Below are 24,713 nucleotides of genomic sequence, written 5' to 3'. Positions count from 1 at the left end.
CAATACAAGTCCAGGTGAGTATTAGAGGACATTTATAAAGAGCTTCATAGATTTAAAAAAAAAAAAAAAAAAAAAGCTAAAGGAGTTCATCACCACAAATCAGAGTTATATGAAATACTGAAAGGTATTATTTAAGAAGAGGAAGAAGAAGAAAAAGGTAAAGATAAAAATTATGAACAACAAATACATATCTATCAAGTGAATCTAAAAATCAAGTGAATAAAAAATCTGATGAACAGAATAAACTGGTGAATATAATAGAATCAGTGGCATAGAAAGGGAGTGAACTGGCAATTCTCAGGGGGAAAGGGGTGCAGGAAGAGACTGGACAAAAATCATACATCTATGGATGAGGACAATGGCGGGGGGGAGGTAAGGGCAGTGTGTGGGGTGGGAACCGGGTAGAGGGGAGCTATGGGAGGGGGAAAAAAGGAACAACTGTAATAATCTGAACAATAAAGGTTTATTAAAAGAAAAAAAAGTCAGAGAAAAGGGGACCTTGGAGAGAGGCTCAGGGGGGTTTCCCTGAGATGAACTACCACTGCCCATTGCTATCTTGTTTGCAAGCCTCATGGGGTCCCTTATGCCTCATGGGGTTCCTTATGAGTTTAGAAGGTGTATGCCTGAGTTGGGGAAAGAACAGAGGAGGGGAGAGGTGCTGGTGTGCTCATGGTATGGGGAGGTTAAGCCATTGCCTAAATGATTAATATGGCCCTTAGCATCATAATATTTTGGAGGCAATAACGAGATCATAATTTTCTTGATTAAAAATTAGAAAACTGAGTCCCAGAGAGGCAGAGTTACTCCACTGCTGAGCTGGGACCATAAATTCTGTATTCTTTTCAGTTTTAAATTCCAGGTATTTTGCCAAAACTGGTTTGGCTCAGTGGATAGAGCATCAGCCTTCGAACTGAAAGGTCTAGGGTTCGATTCCGGTCAAGGGCATGTACCTTGGTTGCGGGCACATCCCCAGTAGGGGGTGTTCAAGAGGCAGCTGATTGATGATCTTTCTCATCGATGTTTCTAACTCTCTATCCCTCTCTCTTCCTCTATGTAAAAAAATCAATAAAATATATTTTAATAAATAAATAAATAAATAAAATTCCAGGTATTTAAAATACAATATAATTAGGTAAAACTCTTCAGTGACCTGTGAATGATTTCTATGGCTTTTCAATGAAGTGTGAAATGCTTTGATAGCTGCCAAAGTGTCAAACAGGTTCTGTGGCTGGAAATGAAAAAGTGTGACTTAGCATCTTTGGTTTTCTAGTGACCTCTATTTGATCTGACAAGCAGCTACAATTAAAGCTGTGAATAAACAAATAAAACATGAATGCACAAAAAATACCTAAGATAATACTCATTTTAAAAAGATGCTTTTAAGCCCTATTTTTAAAAAAATACACCTCTGTCATATCAACCATTTATTGAATCATTATGGCATGTGAAGCACTAATATACAATAAATAAAATGAGGTCTCCTGACGAGGCTTCTCTAGGGAGTTTGCCAAAAGGAGAAAAGTCACTGGATTTTAATTGGGCCATGCTAATGGACCTAACCACCATTCCTCTCCAAAGTCCATCTCTATTGCAAAGTAGAAAAACAAAAACTCTCAACAACTAAGAAAAAAGTGCATTATTTATTCTATTAAAGTCTTGGAAGATGTGTTTTAAAGGAGTTCCATTTTGTATAATCTTAAAGCATACAGCACTTGTAGATATTGATAATGTTATTTCATGTATTTAAAATAAATTTCTTAAGCTTTCCTTTTCCAGTTCTTTGCATAGTGCAGGGATCCACTGCAAATTAAGGCCTAGGGGCCAAACCCAGCCTGTTGCTTGTTTCTGTATAGACCAAAAACTAAAAACTGTTTTTACATTTTAAGCAGTTGAAAAAAAATAAAAAGACTATTTATACTATGTATAAGAAATTTATGTGGGAGTGTCTATAAACAATGTTCTATTGAACACTGCCAGGCCTATTTGTTCTATGACTCCTTTTCGGCTGCAGAATTGAACAATTGCCTAAAATATTTGCTATCTGGGCTTTTACAGAAAAAATGTTTGCTGATCCTCAGAACAATTCTTTGAAATATAAAAAAATTAGAATTAGAAGGGCTTTATTTATACAATAGTTTGTCCTTACTAAATGTTTTAACATATAAGTATTTCCAATTCTCAAACCAATACAGACCACTACTTTATCTCATAAATAATTTTGAATGATTAATATTTTTGAAACTCCAGATTTTCTTACTCAAGAAAATTGTGAAAATACCCCAAAGCGAAGGTTCAATATAAGGACCTGGTGTTAGAAAGAGCAGACAACAGAAACAAAAGGAAGAGCTGGCCAAAAGAGACAAGAGCTCTGTCCTGCAAACAAGCAGCATGAGTTTGATGAAAACAAAACAAAACAGCTTGACCTTAGCCATGAAATAATCAATTTAGCCTTAGAGGCTTAAGATTCATAATTTCCAATAAATGGTTGATATGACAGAGGTTGTCATTTCACATTTATAAATTTCTAGGAATATTCCTTAAAATAAGCGATAAAGGCTTCTGGTCAAGATGGCAGCCTAGGTGAATGTGATACACATGTCCTTTCAGAACCACATCAAAATTACAACTGAACAATTAACATTGAGAACAGCCTGAATGTGGTTGTTTATAGGGCTTTATAGGGCTTTATTTGGGAGGTTTTACATTAAGTCTAAGAGTTCCTCTGAATATATAGAAATAAAAAAAAGTCATCAAATGGTATGGTTTATGTAATGTGATATGCTGATAAACAGTTAAAACATATACAGACATTCACATAAAGCAAATCATCAGGCCTGTCAGAGAGTTTAGAATAAAACCTGGCACCAATTTCATTCACTGAGCAAAAAATAATGCTGGTAAAAACACTATATGTGTTTTTGAACAATTTGATAAGAACGTTATTGCAAACGTAGTTTAAAATCAATTACAGCCGAAACCGGTTTGGCTCAGTGGATAGAGCGTCAGTCTGCGGACTCAAGGGTCCCGGGTTCGATTCTGGTCAAGGGCATGTACCTTGGTTGCGGGCACATCCCCAGTAGGGGGTGTGCAAGAGGCAGCTGATCGATGACTCTCTCATCGATGTTTCTAACTCTCTATCTCTCTCCCTTCCTCTCTGTAAAAAATTAATAAAAATATTTAAAATCAATGTTTACTAAAGAATTGTTTATAGAATTTTTGGCAGTAAGATATTAAGGCAGCAATTTAAGAGTATTATTACTACTATCAAGAATGAGCTATAAAAAAAAAAAAAAAAAAAAAAAAAAAAGAATGAGCTATTGTCTACTCTCACTCGCTTGAGAAATATGATGCAGTCCCATCAGTAATGGTCAGTCACTACAGCACGGATTCTTTCATGGGAGGTGGGCATAGAACAGTATACAAAAAGGCTTGTGTAAAAGCCTCAGGAATTCTGCCAATAGCCTCCTTTCCCCCCAAAATCCTGAATATCCTTCTACCATGCTGTGAATCAATGTTAGAAAACATTGCCTGAAAAAAAAAAAGTTTCAAGTTAATAACTGTCACTGACTAACTAGTGGGCAAAGGTGACACAAACCCAAGAAATAAAACACTCTAAAAGATTAATAAATATCACAAATAATAATAGTAAACGAAAGATAAGGGTTTTAGAAATGAAAAGAATTGACACTTAAGATACAGTAAATAACTGTGAATAACAACAACAAAAAAATACACTAAAGAAATCATTTAAATAACTGTAATATTTTAACATGAGTAAGAAAATGAAGGGTATTTATATTTTTGGTATCAATTCAGAAGTATAAAGTATATATACATGAATAATATTAAGGAAATAGTAAATTTTCAGATATATAATTTAACCTGATTATGATTGTTGCTGTTTTTTTCCAATAAAGGTCTACCTTTTTGGAAAGGTAGATACTCTGTGATTTTATGGAGAGTGCTCCCCATCATAAATATATCTATACGAAAGAACTCTTATGAGTTATGTATAAATTGACATCAATGTAACTGAGAAAAACCTGTTATAAGTAGTGATGATCCTATAAAGAGAGTAATGATTTCTTATCTTAAGATTCTATATTATATGGCTGACCTTATCTAAGCCTGTTGTTAGATATCCTATATAATAAAAGGCTAATATGAAAATTGACTGAATGGCTGAAGGTCCGGTTGCTAAGACTCACACTGACAACCAGGAGGCAAATGCTCAATGCAAGAGCTGCCCTTGGTGGTCAGTGCGCTAGCACAGGGGGAGCGCCACTCAGCCAGAAGCCCGACTCATTCATGACTGGTGGGCACAAAGGCAGCGGTGGTAGCCTCTCCTGCCTCTGCCTCTGCGGCAGCACTAAGGATGTCAGACTGTGAGAAGGTACTAGCCGGACTGAGGGACCCCCCTGCCCCCACCTCAGCAGTGCACAAATGTTGTGCACTGGGCCTTTAGATAGATATATATAGATATAAATATGAAATATATAGAAGAAGCTCAAATACAATATTCAGGAATACTTTAATACCCATTAAACAGAAAAAGAAACATATTTTAAAATTATCAATGATTTTTAAAAGACCCCAATAAATGTATTCATTAATATTCATCCCTTGCTTAATGATCAATTCTAGATCTATAACTATAGTTTCTATTGCCAAGAGTTGCCATATCCAATATGCATACATTTTATTATATAAAGTCTAATAAAAATCAGCAAAAAAGTAGAAAAGCTACTTTTTACTAAAGCTATTACTCTCAATATGATAGTGTTTTATTGATTACTATTATCTTCAAGGATGTTAGCAAATTTTCAATTGCTCTTGATACCGTTTTATTCCCAAGGTTTGCTGTGTAACTGTGGATTTGTTTTTAATATTTCCCCTAAAACTGGGGAATGACTATGTAAAAGAAATCCCGCTTTTTTTTAGAACCACAAAAGAGATAAAAACAACTAGGAAAATTAACTGTTAAGATAAGCAAAACATGCTCGGGTTGGTTGCTCAGTGGTCAGAGCATCAGACTTTAAACCTAAGGGTTGTGGTCAAAAGTGCATACCTGGGTTACAGGTTTGATTCCAGCCCTCTGTCCAGCCCCGTGTCTCCCTCCCTCCCTTCTAGTCTCTCTAAAAAAAATCAAAGGAAAAAATATCCTTGGATGAAGATCAAAATAAATAAGTTTTAAAAAAGCAAAAGAAACACTGAATATTACATATTTTCAAGACAAAAATTTTACCGTGCAGAATATTTAAAACAATGAAGTTTTACCTCTACACAGGTTTTCATCCCTGAGGCAGCAGCATAGTGCAGGGGTGTGTTTTTTTTGTTATCGACAGCATCAATAGCTGCTCTCTCATATTCGCCTTGGTCAAGTTTTGCTCCTTTCCATCTTAAGATCATCTGCAGACAATCTGCTCTTCTGAAGTCATCTTCCATGGGGCGTGCTAAACGAGGATGAAGGGCTCCTTCAGATATCATAATTTGAGGTCCCATACACAACAAATGCATAGATGTTTCATTGTGCACATTCCGTTTATTTGGATTTCCATCTCTACCAAAAAGAAAAGTCCTAAAGTAGTAAAGAAAGAAAGAACAAACACCAGTTATTTCCTACTTTGAAATAAGAATACATAGAAGATAAAAAATTTAAAAGGTAATTATGAATATGCACATTTGATACAATACCAAAAGTTTAACAAGTTGTCATTTATTGCTTATCAAACTTAAAGATTACTGTTCAGACTCTGAAATTAATATCAATGAACCTTCTATACTGCTACATTAAAATTCATTGATCTATCTTGCATTATAAATAATCTTTTACCCGTGCATAATTTTTAAAAATCATATACAGTGTACTTCTGAAAAGTACTGATTCACTGAGTTATGCAGATTTTCTCATTGTTGTCACTTTTAATTTAAAATATTTTCTTAAAATCATATTAGTTTTTCTTATTTATTTCAGAGAGAAAGAAAGTGGGAAAAAGATAGAAACAACAATGATAAGAGAGAATCATTGATCTACTGCCTCCTGCATGTCCCACACTGGGATTGGCCCCTAACCTGGGCATGTGCCCAGACCGGAAATCTAACTGTGACCTTCTGGTTCATAGGTTGACGCTCAACCACTAAGCTATGCAGGCAGTGCCCTTGTGCAATGATTTTATAAAATTTCTTTTTACTTTGTGTATGATATTAGGCTAGATGTTAGAAGTACAAAAAAAGACACTTTTATTACAAAGTTGCGATTTAGTTAGGCAGAGAGAAGATAAACAAAATTATAAAATACAATGAAATAGTGTATGCCAAACAAGTAATACAAACAAAAAAAGAGCCATATATGTTAAAAAAGAAAGAAAGACTAAGGTTCGTGTGGGTTGTGATAGGCTAAGAAGATAGATAAAGCCTGCCTAGGACCTGGAAGGAAGGGTAAAGAAAGAGAAAGCTGAGTGGAGTGGGGAAGGGGATACTGGGGCACAGAGAGCAGCATGGACACGGTAGAAAGAACACACATGGCATGTTCAGGTATATTAAAAAAGCAGCTTAATTTGAACAAATTAGCTGAAACCAGTTTGGCTGGATAGAGCGTAGGTCTGCGGACTGAAAGGTCCCGGGTTCAATTCCGGTCAAGGGCATGTACATTGGTTGCGGGCACATCCCCAGTAGTGGGTATGCAAGAGGCAGCTGGTCGATGTTTCTCTCTCATCGACGTTTCTAGCTATCTATCCCTCTCCCTTCCTCTCTGTGGAAAATCAATAAAATATATATATTTTTTAAAATTTGCCGGGACCGGTTTGGCTCAATGGATAGAGCGTCGGCGTGGGGACTGAAGGGTCCTGGGTTCGATTCCGGTCAAGGGCATGTACCTTGGTTGCGGGCATATCCCCAGTAGGGGGTGTGCAAGAGGCAGCTGATCAATGACTCTCTCTCATCGATGTTTCTAACTCTCTATCTCTTTCCCTTCCTCTCTGTACAAAATCAATAAAATATATTTAAAATATATATATAAATTTTTGAACAAATTGTTTTCTTAAAATCATATTAGTTTATTTGTATAAAATGAAATTTAAAAAGCTTGAAAGTTTTTTGTTAAGTTCTAAAAAGCGTTGAATACATGTTTAAGAATTATATTTCACTGTGTAAGCAAAGAAGTGTTTCTTAATTTCTGTTCTAGCATCAGATTCCCAAAGCTGCATAATCTACTTCTAAGAAAAATAAATTCATTTTGGAGCTACTTTTCTACTCTTTGCTTCTTTCATGTTATAAGCTAGCAAATATAAAATTTAATTCCTTTGTAATTAGGTAAGAATCTTCGAATAAATATACTCCCTGTTACTAATGCTTTAAAAGCATTAAGTTTGTTAGTAATTTAAGTTTTGTGTTTTTTTAATACATTTTATTGATTTTTTTAGAGAGAGGAAGAGAGAGGGATAGAGAGTTAGAAACATTGATGAGAGGGAGACATCAATCAGCTGCCTGCTGCACCCCCCCACTGGGGATGTGCCCGCAACCAAGGTACGTGCCCTTGACTGGGATCGAACCTGGGACCCTTTAGTCCACAGGCCGACGCTCTATCCACTGAGCCAAACTGGTTTTGGCAGTAATTTAAGTTTTAAGGAAATGTTTCACTTTTAGAAAAGACTTTTCAAGTAACTAAACCCCATTAAAAGAAACTCAAATCTGATCATACTAGATAAGGCAAAGGTACTTTTTTTAACTTCAACTAATGAATCAGAGCTTAAGAACTGTGTTGTAAACCCTAGTCCCTATAATTTGTTGATAGCCAACAAGTACTTTTCTAGAATCAAAATCATTGTAGCAATAAGAATATGTGAACCAACTTCACTATTAAAAACTTTTGGTCTAATTTAGACTTAATTTTAAAGTTATACCTAATAATTTAAGCATATTTCAGTTTTAGAAATTTCAATTCACTCAATACCATATAACACCCACATCTGTATGTATATATTTTCAAAGGTCAGAGTCCCGCCCGCCCGCCCCCCCCCCCCCCCCCCCGGCCTTTCACTAATATGGTTTTCCCCTTTGACTGATTTATTATCAACTGTTTTCCACTATCACTTACCCTAATATTCTATTCATTCCATGTCTAGCAGCATAGTGTAATGGAGTATTGTGCTGATAGGGTTCCCCATAAGATGTATTAGGATCAAGGGATTCTTTTAGCTGAGGGTTGTTTTCGTATATTTGGCAGGCCAGGTTTTCATCACCATTGATGAGTGCTTTACGGAATTTGGTGGTTGTATTTCCCATGTTTGTTTTGTTGTTTTCTGACAGGCAGTGGCACTTTTTTCCTTACCCCTTCAGCCACTTCTTGAATGCTTCTGCAACATGTTTCACATTCTAATAAAGGAAAAAAAATGATCAAATGAGATTGGGAAACAATAATTTTAGCAGTATCCTAAAGAAACCATCACAATTAGGAACACTTAATAAAATGCAGGAAAGAGGATGTGAAGTGACAACTTATATTACATTTAACTAAATTTCTCTTACTAGCCAAAAAAGCCTCAAATTTTTAACATTGTCCAAATTAACTTTTTGTTAAACTGTAACATTTTCCTGTACAGAGACTGTTAAGGGTTCAGAGGCTGTACTTTGCACTATTAAAGTTATCTGCATGCAGTAGCTTTTCAATGTTCCTCTTTACCTGGGAGGGAATGCGTTTAATTGAATTTTATGGGTAAATGTATTAAAATCTCTGTATAAACTATGTATAAATCTGACTCAACCAATTTGTCGGATAGTGAAAAATGTAGATTTTTATTTTTGCTCATCTAAGAACTCCAGAATAGATGTTAAACTGAAACTGCTCAGTACTTGTAAGGACATTAGAGAAAAGGCTACAAATGTAAACATATAGGACTATACAACTCGAGTGATTAATGAGATAGTCACAGTAAACTGTTTACTCTATCTTAAAGACCATTACATTTCTTTCTACTATAAAGAGTTTAAAACAAAACTGAAAACATCAAATACTATGCTTAGAAACAGGCTATGGTAATGGTCATATGGGCAATAACTACTGAAGCAATGTGAGGTGGGTGGAGGAAGAAGGACATGGAAACAATCACTAGATGTGGCACTCAAAATCTCTTATCTACCTATACTAGTTCTGCAATTTTGAGTTATTTACCCTCTAAAAGCCTTGGGTTCCTAACTGTACAGTAAAAGAAAATGACTATTTCTTTTAAAAATATATTTTTATTGATTTCAGAGAGGAAGGGAGAGGGAAAGTAAGATAGAAACACCAATTATGAGAGAGAATTATTGGTCGCTGCCTCCTACATGCCCTACACTGGGAATCGAGTTTGCAACCCGGGCATGTGCCCTGACTAGAAATCAAACCAGGACATCCTGGTTCATAGGTCGACACTAAACCACTTAGCCACACTGGCAGGGCAAAAAATGACTATTTCTTAAGGATGGCTGTGAGGATTATAAGTACTTTATTTGAAGTACCTACCTCAGTCCTTGACTAGTGTACTCAATAAATGCTAGCTTCCTTCCATTCCAATAAATGATTCTAAATCTACTCTTGAACTATAATAAAAAAAAAGTGATAAAGGAAACAGCATATGCAAAGGCAGGTATAAAACAAAATGCTTATTCAAGTACGGATGAAGTTCAGGGTCTCTAGTGTTGAACTACCAGGAAATAAAACTGAAAATAGGTTGGCTCCAGACTAAGAAACTTTTACTTTAAGCTGTAAAGAACAGATAATTAAAGGCTTTATGAAGGGCAGTGATATAATTATTTTATGCTTTGGAAAATTAGTTATTGTGACATTGTAGAAGTTAGAGGGAGGAAAACTTAGAGAATACAAGAATCATGTTACTCATTCAACTCAGTGGCAGGCTGGACATTAAAACATAGCATTAAGAAAAGTTGAAAATAATACATACTTTTTCAACACAAGCTTTGTAGAGGCAGTAACAGTTTCAACAGAATACAAATTAAAGGAGTGAAAAACAAATTAGTTGGTTCATTTCTTAGAATATGTTTTTACTGATTTTTAGAGAGAAAGGAAGGGAGAGGGATAGAGAGATAGAAACATGGATGAGAGAGGAACATCACCTATCTGCTGCCTCCTGCATGCCCTTTACTGGGAATTGAGCCTGCAACCCATGCGTGTGCCCTGACTGGGAATTGAACCAGCGACCTCTTGGTTCCTGGGACGATGCTGAGCCTCACTGGCTGGGGTGGTGGTTCTCTCTCTCTCTTAGTTTTCTGTATAACAGATGCTCTCAACTTTGGCTTATATATTTAATAACATGGAGAACTTCAGAGTCCCAATGGCCAAACTACATCCGAGTTGAATCAAATCAGTCTCTAGTGGGTGGCACCCAGGCCTTGGAATTTAAGCTCCTTAGGTGAGTTCAATGTGCACACACCACTGTATAAAAAGCTCCTGAATACCTCTAGCTAAATGTGATATCTGAGTATGGAGATCAAGGTGAGCAGGCAGGGCAAGACATCTGTTAAACTTATTTTAGAGATAGGTATTAACTACCTATTTACTATAGCAGCACACTATACTTTTTTTTTTTTTATGTCTTTATTGATTTCAGAGAGGAAGGGAGAGGGATAGAGAAATAGAAACATCAATGATGAGACTCATTGATCGGCTGCTTCCTGCACGCCCCCTATTGGGGATCGAGCCCACAACCCAGGCATGTGCCCTTGGCAGGAATGGAACCTGGGACCCTTCAGTCAGCAAGCCGATGCTCTATCCACTGAGCCAAACCAGCTAGGGCCACACAACTATACTTAATGAGGTTATCCTTTGGTTCTTTTAAAGGTTGTTACTGACTGTTTACTCTAAAAATGCAAATACAAAGAATGTTTTGAAAATATGAAAAAAGAAAAAGGACAAAAAACTAATAGTCTTGTTACTGATAACAAGATAACCACTGTTAGCATTTTGATAACCACCTTATTTATAATATATGTAAATATGTGTTTGTATGCATATATATACACATATATTTACTATATATGTATATATATATACACTATAAATACTTATTGTATATTTTAATTTATAAAAAATATAAAGAATATCATATGGGTTCTAAAAGGTCTTTCCTAAGGATTTAGAAACTTTCAGTTGTTTGGCCTTATCTTTCTTCCCTGATAGACTATTGCTCAAATTATGAACATTTTCAGAGTTTTGGGTTAGACTAAAAAATAACACATTTTTGTTGAATTACATTATTACTTTAGAGAAATGTCCTATAAGAAAATAATTTCTAGCCAGGACCGGTTTGGCTCGGTGGATAGAGCGACGGTTCTAGCTCCCTGTCCCTCTCCCTTCCTCTGTGGAAAATCAATAAAATATGTTAAAAAAAAAAAAAGAAAGAAAGAAAGAAAGAAAGAAAGAAAGAAAGAAAGAAAGAAAAGAATTTCTATCCAACATGTGAAAAAAGTATCTAAGAAAGCAATGATATCATCATGAGAGTACTTAGTTAAAAAAACCAAGATACTTTAAAAAAATCAATAATACTCTAAATGTGCATTTAAATATTACTGTTACTTATGCTGAAAGCATAATGGCATCTGGAAATCTTTTTGTGGTTCTCAGTTATTTTCAAGTATGTTTCATTTTTAAAATATGAGTTCAATAAGCCTGAAAGTCACCAGGAAATGCATCATTTAAAACAGCCATAGATCATCAGGCTATGGGCAGGCCGCAGCCAGCATCAGGTTTGGCACAGTTAACCTCTCCCGACCCCAGGCAGTCACTGCCGCCTGGGAGCATCCTGCTCAGCCCTGCTCGCTGGAGCAAAGGCTCACTCTTCTGTGAAGACACCACTTAACTGTCTCCTCCTTCAGGAAGTCTTCCCTGACTACCAGGACGAGCTTGCCTTGCTTGTATGACAGGAACCCCCCTCCCCCCCCCACCGCCCCGAGAACCCAGCAGCCACAGAAGCCGTCATTTGTCTGGAGCTTAACTGTCCCCAAACACCTGAACAGCCACCTAATTTGGTCCTTAATGTTCTGAGTCTGTGCTGCCTTACACAATTATAATGGGAACCACATTTGTAATGTAAAATGTTCTAGTCGTCAAACTAAAAAAGTGAAAATAAAATAAATAAATAAATAAAACAGCCATAGTTTCATTCCCTCTCAGATTTATTTTCACAAGTTTTGCCTAGAAAAATGCCAGATGTGTCCTTCCGCTTTTTCATAGCTATAGCAGCATAACCTGAGGTGACTGTTCCCTCTTTATTTTTGAAATCAAACACTTAAGTACTATTCCTCCAACTCTTAGATAAATCTATATAGACAGCTTCAAGATACAAGTGATGGATTATCAAAGAGACAAAATAATTTCTTATTTTGGGCTTTTAAGTTATACAGAAAAATCCAGGTGAAGTTTCATCACTGACTAGTAAAGCACATCACTTAATAAGTATTTAATGAAAAAAATAAGAAAAAATATACTGCCAATGAACAGCAGAGAGCTTTCCCTAATTTTTCATTAACTTTTAAATGTGAAGGGCTCTATAACTCTTGCTTTAAACCTTTGTCTCTCAACTTCCCCATTCATAGGTGCAACAACAACTCAAGTGCACTTAAACTAATAAACTATCGCCAGAAACCTTTTACAGACGATGAAATACTTCAGATATAAATAATACCTAATTTCTGTTCCCACAAAAGTAAATTATTTTAAAGTCATAATTATGGATTGAAATTGTTGTCCTAAACAAAATAAGTGACTCCTATTTTTCACTTAACTGGAAGAAGACCCGCTCGCGCATGTGCGCGCATTCTCTCTCTCTCTCTCTCTCTCTCTCTCTCTCTCTCTCTCTCTCTCTCTCTCTCTCTCTCTCACACACACACACACACACACACACACACCATCCTGCAACTTTCTGCAGGTAAGAACAACTGATAACAGCAATCTCAATCTACAATTAACATTCCTTTAGCCAGAACAGAAACAAGTAGAAAGTTCATTCAAAAAGTATGTCCAATTGCACCCCCTTCTTGAAATCAGAACGATGTGCCTCAAGGAAGAAAATTCCAGAAAGCTCTATTTCCAAAGAAATGCTCTAATAGTTATTTAGAAGATGATTTAAAAAAATGAGAGGATGGTTTAAAAAAAGACTCTAAGAGAATTATTAAGGTGTATGGTAAAAAAATAAATAAGGGAAAAAGTCATGAAAAGTCAATATACTACAGCAGACAGAAACCATATGGACAAATAATATATTAAGCTAACAACTCTGTTCATTCACTCATTCAATAACTGCAGTAATGTTTATTGATCACCATGCACTAGAATCATGGGGCGGGGGTGATTTCAACTGGTCTAGGGTGGACGAAGCCAGAGTGAAAATTTAAAAACCTATCCAGTTTACTGTACACAGTCAGATTTAAATTAAGGACCATGGATTGGTTTTGAAACTGTGCTAAGCCTAATGTATTAGCAAGAACTGTGATGACTGGGAAAAGGAAGGTAATAGTTAGAAAGACCTGTGTTCAAAATTTGTTTCTATTTTACCAAATAACTTAACCTCTTTGAGTTGTTTCTTCACCTATACACCAGAAGTATTAATATTTATTTTCTTAAGTTAACAAATATAAGTGAGCAAATAGAAACCAATGCATCTATAGTGTTTATATTGCGGTAGGATTATAAAGATAAATATTGTAAGGTTTTTATTTTATTGTTTGTGATAGGGAGCCATTATAGGTTTTTGAGCTACATCTTTTTTTCTTTTTTTAAAAGTATTTTTATTGATTTAAGAGAAGAAGGGAGAGGGAGAGATAGAAACATCAATGATGCGAGAACCATTGATTGGCGGCCTCCTGCATGCCCCCTACTGGAGATCAAGCCCACAATCCGGACATGTGCCCTTGACAGGAATCGAACCTGGGACCCTTTGGTTTGCAGGCCAATGCTCTATTCACTGAGCCAAACCAGCTAGGGCTGAGCTACACCTTTTTCAGGCTTTAGCATTTTTAGAAAAATACGTTTAATATTAATCTGTGTTGATGAATGAATCAACAGTTCAATCCTTTTTGTTGCTGAGTAGTAGTACATTTAGTGGATGTACCACTGTTCGTTTAACTATTCACATATTGGGACACAGGACGCCGCGGAGCCGCTCCTTCTGGCGCCGGCCGCTGGGCATGTGGCGTGGCCCACAGCGAGGTGAACCCCAACACCGGGTCATGAACAGCCGTGGGATCTGGCTGAGGTACGCTCTGGGCGTGGGTCTGCTCCACATCGTGCTGCTCAGCATCCCCTTCTTCAGCGTTCCCGTGGCCTGGGGATGTATGTGTTTATGCACGCGGTGAAAGGAACACCGTTTGAAACACTGGACCAGGGTAAGGCCAGGCTCCTCACTCACTGGGAGCAACTGTACTATGGAGTACAGTTCACATCTTCACTTAAGGTTTTCACCATCTCTCCAATAATCCTATATTTTCTGGCAAGTTTCTATACGAAGTATGACCCAACTCACTTCATGCTAAACACAGCTTCTCTCCTGAGTGTGCTAATTCCCAAAGTGCCACAGCTGCATGCTGTTCGGATTTTTGGAATTAACCAGTATTGAAAAGCATTGAAACGGAAGAAAAGCTTTTACAGCTACTGAGTTGCCTGTGAGGAAGAGGTGGTTGGTAAACTCACTGCTTCCCTGGTAGTGTGAAATGAGAGGCATTGCACGGAGAGCTCAGCGCTGGTTCTTCCTGTGCTGTTTGAAGTGCAGATTCTTCCTGGAGGATGTCCCTGTTCAGTGCAGCGGGTACCTTTCTCAAGAGAGGCTTCAGAGGTGGGCTGGGCAGGCCCAGCTTGTAAGTTAAATGGCTATAGAATGAGGGGATAGTAGATAAATCCAAGGAAATAAGATTTATAAGAAACTAAGCCAGCTTAGTTTATAACGAATGGGCATTATGTTAGAGAAGAAACTTTCCAATCATTCCGCCATGGTCAGTTTAAGCCAACTTACACGTAAACCAAAACCATCTCTTTCCAGGTCTGATGTAGATGGTTGTTTTTTGCCATCTATGTTCCTCTTGCTGTAGAGCAGTGTTTCCCAACCTTCTCTCATGATGAGAATCACCTGGTGGAGTTGTTAAAACACAGATTCCTGAATCCCAACTAAGAAGTGCTAAACTAGGATTTTTGAGAACATATAGGTAAAATTGCATACCTAACTTAGTGCTCTGTATATAACATCTGTCTTAGAGCACTAGTTAGGTATACAATTTTACCTATATGTTCCCAAAAATCCTAGTTTAGCACTTCTTAGTTGGGATTCAGGAATCTGTGTTTTAACAACTCCACCAGGTGATTCTCATCATGAGAGAAGGTTGGGAAACACTGCTGTAGAGGACATGCCCTCTTGTTTTACATAAGCCAATTTCTACCTTGTGAGTGGACTTTTTTTCTCATTGTGCTGGCTCAACATGTGTGTCGATGGATGAGATCGCTGTCACATTGAGTAACTGAGTTCAGGAAGGTCCATGTTCACGACGGACTGGCGTAGTTAGGCATCTTATAAACAGTCTGAGTCAGCCTTCTAATTGTGAACAAAATGGGGTTTGCTGCCTTTGCAGACCCAAGGCTGCTAAGTCAATTACGAAAATAACTTATTTCACAATTAAAGTATATTCTAACTTAAAAGTCTCTGCTTATGTGATTGAGCAATCTCATTATTTAAGTCTACCATTCTTTAGAAAAGGAAATATTTTGTACATGAATCTTCCTGTAGATAAACCAATAGGGTAACTATTTCTAAAGCAGCAGCCATATTGAATTCTTGTGACTTAGAGAAGCTTCTGATAGTTGCTGACATTAATTGCAAGAAGTAACTATACACAACTTTGAGAAGTAAAGATTTCCAAACAACCAAGTTCTAATATGGGATGAAACTGAAAACTCTAGGAACATTTGTAAACAAAATTGAATGAAAAGTTATAGACCAACTTAAAATCAGTTTGTTTCAATAAACTGACTTGGGGGATAATTGTTTTATATTTCAAAAGTATTGACTTTAGAAATCAGTTGTATGATAACGCCTTTGTATGTTTGTCTTTTCCTGTGTATTTTTCCCCCGTATATTTTCAAATCAATAAAAATTTTCTTTGGTATAGGAAAACAAAAACAAAAACAAACGAACAACTATTCAAATATTACAGGACATGCTGGTTGTTTCCAGTTTGGGGCAACTGTTAAGTAAAGCTACAATGACATTCACATATAAGTTTTGTGTGAATATGTGTTTTAATTTTCCTTGGGCATATATCCAAGAGTGGAATTACTGTGACATGTGGTAAGTTATTTCACTTCATTAAAAAAATACATTATCCTGCCAAAACTGGTTCGGCTCGTGGATAGAGCATTGGTCTGTGGACTGAAGGGTCCCAGGTTCGATTCCGGTCAAGGGCATGTACATTGGTTGCGGGCACATCCCTGGTTAGGAGGTGTGCAGGAGGCAGCTGGTCGATGATTCTCTCATCGATGTTTCTAGCTATCTATCCCTCACCCTCCTTTCTGTGAAAATCAATAAAATATATATATTTTTAAAAATACATTATCCTGGTTAGCATTTTGAATCACCAGGTTTCTTTCTTTCTTTTTTTTACCCTTTCAGTAGCTGTTCTAATGGATGTAGTGATACACAATGATACTAAGTTGTAGGGTTCAAGATCAATATGCAGAAATCTGTTGCATTTCTATATACTAATAACAAAATATCAGAGAAATTAAGAAAAAAATCCCATTTACAACTGCATCTAAAAGAATAAAATACAGTCATGCACTACATATTTTGGCCAATGATGGACTGCATATATAACAGTGATTCTATCTATCTACCTACCTACCCACCTACCTACCTACCTATCAAAGCCTAAGTGACACTTTGACCAGTAGCTATGATGTGCACTGACCACTAGGGGGAAGACACTCAATGCACAAGCATGGAAATATGGAACAGACTGATGAATCTCAGAGGGAAGGGAATGGGGGGAAGGCAGGAAGAGATTAACCAAAGATCTTATATGCATACCAGAGGCCTGGTGCACGAATTCTTGCACCAGGCTGGTTTCAGCCTGATCCCCGCAGGCCATGCCGAGGGACCCCACCAGTGCACAAATCCATGCAGTGAGCCTGTAGTAAGATTATAATGCAGCTGAAAAGTTCCTATCACCTACTGATGTCATAGCTATCAAAATGTCATAGCGCAAAGGCTGTGGTTGAGATGGCAAACAAGTTTAATGTGACTATGGATGAGGAAGACATTGAGGGGTTCCTAGAGGTGGTCCCTAAGAAACTGACTAATAAGGAGTTGTTGGACCTGGAACAACAACAAGAACAAAAAAAGCTGAAGAAAAGGCAAGAGAAAAGGAAACCACAGGAGAACAGAAGAACCCCAAGAGAAATCAGTGAAGGGTTTAACAAGAGCTTTTGCAGACCTGAATAAACAAGCTCCTTAAAGTTTGAAAACATGGACAACAATACTGAAAGGTTTTTTTTAAAAAAATATTCATGGTGCACTATCTGCTTACAAGTAAATCTATGATTTAAAAGAAGAAACAAACCAAGTAAACCATAGGAAACACAACATGAAAAGAATGACACCTCCTTAAGGAAGCCTTTAGGCAAGTCCTTCAAGAGGTACTCCAGGAGAAGGCATTGTTATCATTGGATAAGACAGCTCAATGCATGTTACTGCCCCTGAAGTCCTTCCAATGAAACAAGATGTGGAGATGGAAGACAGTGATACTGATGATCTTGACTTTGTATAGGCCTAATTTAATGTGTGTGTTTGTGTCTATGCTTTTAACAAAAAAGTTTATAAAGTACAAAAAAGTTAAACTTAAAATCAGGAGAAGCTTATAGAATAAGGATACAAATAAAAATATATTTTTGTATAGCTGTACAATGTGTGTGTTATTACAAGAGTAGAAAAGTTTAAAATTTTTTAAGTTTATAAAGTAAAAAAGTTACAGTAAATTGAGGTTAATTTATTATTAAAGAAAATTCTTTTTTATAAATTTAGTATAGCTTAAGAATATACTGTTGATAGAGTCTACAGTAGCATTCAATAATGTCTTAGGTCTTCACATTCACTCATCGTTATCTTACTGATTCATCCTGAGCAACTTCCAATCCTGCAAGCTCCCATTTATGGTCAGTATCTCCCTATAGAGGTGTACCATTTTTTACTTTTTATACTTTATTTTTACTGTACATTTTCTGTTTAGATATACAAATACACTGTGTTACAATTGCCTTCAATATTCACTACAGTATGCTGTACAGTTTTGTAGTCTAGAAATAATAGACTATGCCATATAGCCTAGATATGTAGTAGGTTATAAGATCCAGTGCACTATGATGTTTGCATGATGACTAATGAGGCATTTCTCAGAATGTATCCCTGTTGTTAAGCAACACATGACTGTACTCTATTTTGCTATTGTAGCTTGAAAGCCATAGGCAATGTGTAATAGAATGGGTGTGGTAGTGTTTGTACTCCATTTACAAAAATAGACATGGGTATTTGGCCAAGGGGCTATAGTTTGCCAACCTCTGATTTGATGGAAGGAGCATAGCAGAGAACAATCTGGGCTGGAATTCCACATTTACTACTTCCTAGTTCTAGTACAAATCACTTAACCTCTCTGAATCTCAATTTCCTCATCTGTAACATGGGGGTAAAGCCACCTGCCTTGAAGAATTGTCAAGATTACTTAGATAAAGTACTAGGTAATAATACAATGCCTAGCACATAGCAGGTACTCAACATATTTTATCTTCCTTCCCTTATCAGGATTTGCAAGCCATACTCATTCTTTTTAAAGTAAAACCATAAGAAAATTGTCACGAACTCCTTTGTTTCAGATAACTGGTAGTTTAGACTTTATGATAATAGATATCCGACCTTTGGGAACTATGTTCAACTATCTTCTGAACCAAGGTAACTACATTTTCACTAGTTTTCTAGGTCTCTGTCAATATTAACAAGTCTCTCCTATGTAATTACACTTAAAAATACTAAGTGAAGGGATACAGAATTTAGTATAAAACCAGGAACAGTAGATAGAATCTCACATTGTGAGTATATGGAACGAACACACACACACACACACACACACACACACACACACACACACACCATTAGCAGAAAGCAAGAGATCTTAGTCTACAATGTTGCTAAAAATGAAGTATAGTTTGAGAGATTTGGGATTTAGCTTGCCTAATTGCATATTAAATCGAAGTCAAATATGGCATTACTCTTGGTGGCTTCCTGGAAGAAGTTCATGAAAACTCACAGTCTATAGGAAAACTTATGAGTATTAGCGAATACTATGACAATGATCTAAGCTGAGAAAAATCTTTTAACAAAGAGAGCAACTTCCCTGTAATATGCATTCCAAAATGAGAATTAATTGTTATTATGATATCTTAAAATATGGCAGAATTCAAAACAAAATGGCTACATGAACATAAAGGTATTATAACACTAAAAAATTATAAGTGGTAGTCTGGCTGCCTGAGGTTTCTCAGCAACTAAGAAAAAGGAGATTAACCCAATATATACAGTATATGTTCTATTTATATTCTGCTGCTCTTGTTACTTTTTATATCTATATGGCTTTCACAGTGGGGAAAAGGATGGAAGTTAGAGAAGGAAGAAATGAAAATAGCTGCAAAGGGAAGCAGCTGACTGCCCTTTTTGCCAAGCTGGCAAGTAAACACTAAAAATAGCTAGCATGAGGGCCACAAGTGGTAGAGTTCAAACTTGGGGTACAACTAATATGTGAAGCATCACTCTCACTTTTCTATTTCCTACCAAAACATAATTATCACAAAATATAGAACTCTCCACACAAATACATTTATCAGTTAGCTAAAATTTTTCTTAGGAAATATTCAGCTTTCATCCATTTGACTTTTTGACTACTCAAAATATTATGTTATACTTTAACTCTCCCTTCACAACAATTTCTCATAGTTCGAATTCAGAATTTCATAGTGCTGAAAAATTAACATTTAAGGCTGTAATGCTATGGTTGCTTAATTTGGCATCTCTGATTGTGCATCAATGTTTGTGGTTCACAATTTTTGAATAATGTATTGTCCTTACTTCATAAACATAAGTAAAAATGTTAAATTGGTAGTCTTTTATCTTTGTATTAGGAAGCCAAGGTCTTGAAGTTGATGCAATTGGAAAAAAAAAAAAAAAAAGTCAAAATTACTTATGTTTCAAAAGGCAAACCTTTAGCCTCAAACTTGAGGCTCCCTAAACTTAAATCAGCTGTCTATCTAATTGAAATATATATATATACCATTTATGGAAGTTTAGAAATTTGTAATCAAATATTATTTATAAAGGTAATAATTTTTACTGGAAATTAGATGTCTAAATGTCAGGGAACAGAATGCTCCCTTAACATATCTCTAATATTCAAATTTAGTACAAGTTTACAAAATAATATTACAAGAGAAAAAAATCCCTTTCTCATGCTAACCACGAAACATAAATAAAATATATTTTAAAGTCACTGAGTCTACATGGCTTTGCTATATCTTCCATTTGGAGGACTCATTTTAAATTATTGTTCTAGGTAGAAATCTAGAAGTATTATATTGAGTCAAGATATAACACCTCTTAGCTTCTAGGAGCTCATACTATTTCTTATCCATTGTCTTGCTAAACCTAAAATAATGTATAAAGTTAAACTAAGTTTATTCAATATTACAGCCCATTTCTCTGAGGATGTGCTACCCTATTCTACAGAAAAGAGTTATTAGCATTGCAGATGGCTATCCTTAGAAAGACCTGCTTACAAGATTGGCCCTTGACTGGTGTGTGGAAACGTGGATTTAAGGAGGGTGTACCCCATTCCACAACTGATTGGTGTTGGCTCACTGTAGCTCAGTTGTTTGTATAAATAATGTGGTATATGCTAAACATTTGTTTTTCCTCTGGGAGCCTGGAATTTTGGTACATTTTAGGCAAAATTTGCCTACGTAACCAGCTTTGAGAGCTTGTTTGGAGGTTCTAGCAGGGGAGCGCAGCTTCTCGTATACCCTTGACCGAAGACGGGTCCTCTCCTCTTGGGGGAAAGTCGTCCTCTTCGACCGAGCACGCAGCTTCAGGAGGGATGCACATGGATCGGTGAGGGAGGAGGGGGACACCCGCCTAGCCAGCCAGATCAGCCGAATCAACCCTGGCGATCAATGGGGTGACAGATGTCGCAGCCAGATCGCCCTCACATCCTACGTAACCAGCTTTGAATAAAAGCCTTGGGTACTGAATCTCTAGTGAGCTTCCTTTGTAGAAACATTTCACATGTGTTATCATAATTTGATGCTGGAGAAATCACACATCCTGTTTGCTTTGGGGAGAGGACTCTCAGAAACTTGTGTCTAGCTTCCTCTGGACTTTGCCCTAAATGCATTTAACTTGCTGCCTTAGCTGTAATGAATTTGGGTTGTGAGTACAACTACATGCTGCATCTTGTGAGTCCTTCAAAAGAATCACTGAGCATGGAGGTGAGGTCAGAAGTGGTGTCACAGTGTTGTCAAAAGTGGGATTTGCTAGACTACCCTGGACTCATTAAATTATGGTGAAAGCATTGTTTGAGAAATCTAAGACTGAAAGAGTGGGGAATAATGAGCCCTTGGTCCCTGGATAGCTTTGAAGTTATCCATATGAAACAGCAGGTGAGCTAATTTCTGAAACTTCAAGTGGTTGGTTTGCTGACCGTCTGGCTGCTTTGCCTGAACTGGCCAAAATGTGGGGATGGGGGGAATTACATCCCAGGTGACATCTTTGGTTTTTGTTCTTTTCTGAAGGTTGGAGAATAAAGGGCCTAAACATTCTCAAAGGTGAGCTTTGGGTAGGCCAAAAATGTTGAAAGTTTGCATTGTTCTCTCCTACAAGTGAGAGGAAAAAAGGGTTATATCAGTTGCCAGGGCTGGAGCAAAGTTTTAGATAAACCCGGGGGGGAAAAGGAGGAGTGGAGGGAGCCACACTTCAACAGTTCCTTTAACCTAGCTGCTGCTGCAGTAAACACAATCCTCTAGCATTATGCCAGGATATACTCCCAACCCAAAACACACACACACGTAATGGTAATCATGTAAATGCTAAATTTACTTTTAGGTATATTTAATATATACCTATACCTATACCTATACCTATACCTATACCTATACCTATACCTATACCTATACCTAGATATATATCTATATCTATACCTATACACACACACACACACACACACACACACACACACTAGAGGCCCACTGTATGAATTCGTGCACAGATGGGGTCCGGTCGGCCTGGTTCCAATCTGGCCAGATTGGGGCTGGGACTGTCCGGAGGAGGAGATGGTGGGAGGTTGGCAGGGCTTGATCAGGGCAAGGCCAGCTGGGAAGAGGGACCATGGGTGATTGGCCACTGGGCCCTGCCACTGATTGGGGTGGGGGCTGGGGCCAGCCAGGGGCAGGGGCTATGGGTTGATAAGGGTGGTGGGAACCCATAAGGGGTGAGGCTGGCTGGAAGGAGGGGATGTGGGAGGTTGGGTAGCCAACCCTGCCCCCTATTGGGGTGGGTGTGGGTTCAGATGTGGGGTGACTCTTGGACGGGCTGCAGGAGGTTGGCTGGCCGACCCTGCCCCGTAATGGGGGACAGGGAAGGCCAGGGGTTTGGTTAGCTGGGGGGAAGGGAAGGAGCTGGAGGTAGGGGGGCGAGCATTTGGCCAGCTGGCCCCACCCTTGATCAGGGTGGGAGAGTCCAATCAGGGGTGGTCCAGCCAGGGGGAGGGGCTGTGGGAGGCTGGCCAATGGGCCCAACCCTCTGATTGGGCTGATTTCAGAGAGGAAGGGAGAGGGAGAGATAGAAACATCAATGATAAGAGAGAATCACCGATCAGCTGCTTCCTGCATACCCCACATGGGGATTGAGCCCACAACCTGGGCATGTGCCTTGACTGAGAATCAAACCATGACCTCCTGGTTTATAGGCCAATGCTCAACCACTGAGCCATGCTGGCCCAGCAACTGTAGGAATATTTAAATATTATAAATTTTCAATGAGGAGAACCAAGATGGCGGCATAGGTAAACACTGGTACTCATGTCTACCACGATCACATCAAAATTACAACTAAAATACAGAATAATCATCATTCAGAACCACCTGAAATATGGTGAATGAACTAGAGAAGTAAAGAAGCACAGGAGACTGGTAGGAGGGACAGAGGGGCAGAAGGCTGATCTAAAACCCACAAGTGAAATTTTTTTAATTGGGAGGGATAGCTCTGCTGAGGAGGCCTCCAGTGAGGAGCAAGGGGTCCTAGCCCTACACCAGACTCCCAACCCAGGTTTCCAGAGCTGGGAAGAGAAGCCCCCTTAACTTAAGGCTGTAAAAACCAGTGAAGAGAGTAGCTGAGTGACATGGAGGCTGCTGGAGACCCAGGCAGTTCCTCTTAAAGGGTTGGCACATAAACTTACACAGAATTGCTCCCTCTGAGCTCCTGCACTGGGGAAATGGCTCAGGGAAAGACAGGGAGGAAATGGATTGTCTTGCATCAGAGCAAGAACTCAGGATGGCTTTCTCCCAGACACAAGTGCTCACAGGGATCACTGTCCCTATGCTGAGACCTCCCCAGTACAGTACTGACTGACAGCCATATCTGACTTTCCATCAGCTTGGCTCACACTGTTTGCTCTACCCTGGTGATTCCCTAAGACCTTCCCTCATCCAATTTGCAGCCCCGCCCAAGCTGTTCCAGCAGTTTTCCCATATGAATGCCTATCCTGGCTCAGGCTTCAGACTTTCCTAAAATCTCTCAAACAAGCACCAGCTGCTGCCAGCATGCCCCATACCTATTAATAAGAGACCCAAGACAGCTTGGCCTCATCTGGGCACTTCCAAGCCCAACACTGTAGCAGCCATCTGCAGATTGCTCCTTAGGTCCTGCCAGGTGGCCCTAGGTAGTGGCTGACCTTTCACCTCCTGGGAGGCTTCAGAGCCAGTGCACCTGGTGGACAGCTTCAGACCATATCAGATTACAACTTTATACATTCACAAGTGACACACTCAAGAGACATTCTCTGTAAGCACCAAAGCCCCACTGAAGCAAGTCTTGCTCCATAGGAGTGTCTCCTACATAGCAGCTGGTCCTCACAGCCAACTGGTCTGGAGATCAATTCCTCCCAGTGATGCCAACAGTAATCAAGGCTCAACTACAACATGATGCACAGAGCCACACAGGGGCGTACCTAGAGTGCCCAGCTTAGGTGTCTGGGGAGACTAAAGGACACCTAATACACAAGGCCACTCTACCAATTCCAGGAAACACAGCAGCTCTACCTAATACACAGAAACAAACACAGGGAAGCAGCCAAAATGTGGAGACAAAAAAAGATGTCACAAATGAAAGAACAGAAGAAATTTCCAGAAAAAGAATTGAATGAAATGGAAGCAAGCAAACTACTAAATACGGAGTTCAAAATAATGGTTATAAGGTTGTTCAAGGATGTTTTTAAATACATTTTTATTGATTTCAGAGAGGAAGAGATAGAAACATCAATGATGAGAGAGCATCATTGATTGGCTGCCTCCTATATGCCCCTCATTGGGGATCAAGCCCACGACCCGGGTGTGCCCTTGACTGGAACCTAACCTGGGACCTTTCAGT

General features: G+C 38.2%; 1 protein-coding gene and 1 pseudogene across 4 annotated transcripts in view; one reads left to right on the top strand and one right to left on the bottom strand.

The window, feature by feature from the left end:
- ANKIB1 (ankyrin repeat and IBR domain containing 1) overlaps positions 1–24,713 on the bottom strand; it is a 102,095-nt gene that overhangs the window by 57,091 nt on the left and 20,291 nt on the right. For all 3 annotated transcript variants that reach the window (XM_084897361.1, XM_084897360.1, XM_084897362.1), the window contains exons 2-3: positions 8,096–8,373; positions 5,278–5,578 (exon numbers count right to left, since the gene is read on the bottom strand). In XM_084897361.1, coding sequence (XP_084753487.1) covers positions 5,278–5,578; positions 8,096–8,283 — 489 coding nt within the window. In that variant the 5' untranslated portion in view covers positions 8,284–8,373. The remainder of the gene's footprint in view (positions 1–5,277; positions 5,579–8,095; positions 8,374–24,713) is intronic.
- LOC311629345 (ORM1-like protein 1) lies at positions 10,478–15,429 on the top strand (annotated as a pseudogene). The gene is made up of 3 exons (XR_014797073.1): positions 10,478–10,535; positions 14,139–15,079; positions 15,385–15,429. The product of XR_014797073.1 is annotated as an ORM1-like protein 1 (transcript).

The sequence above is a fragment of the Pipistrellus hanaki genome (assembly GCF_964339955.1).
Source record: "Pipistrellus hanaki genome assembly, chromosome: 10".
Taxonomy (NCBI): domain Eukaryota; kingdom Metazoa; phylum Chordata; class Mammalia; order Chiroptera; family Vespertilionidae; genus Pipistrellus; species Pipistrellus hanaki.
This window is presented reverse-complemented; position numbering and strand designations above follow the sequence as displayed.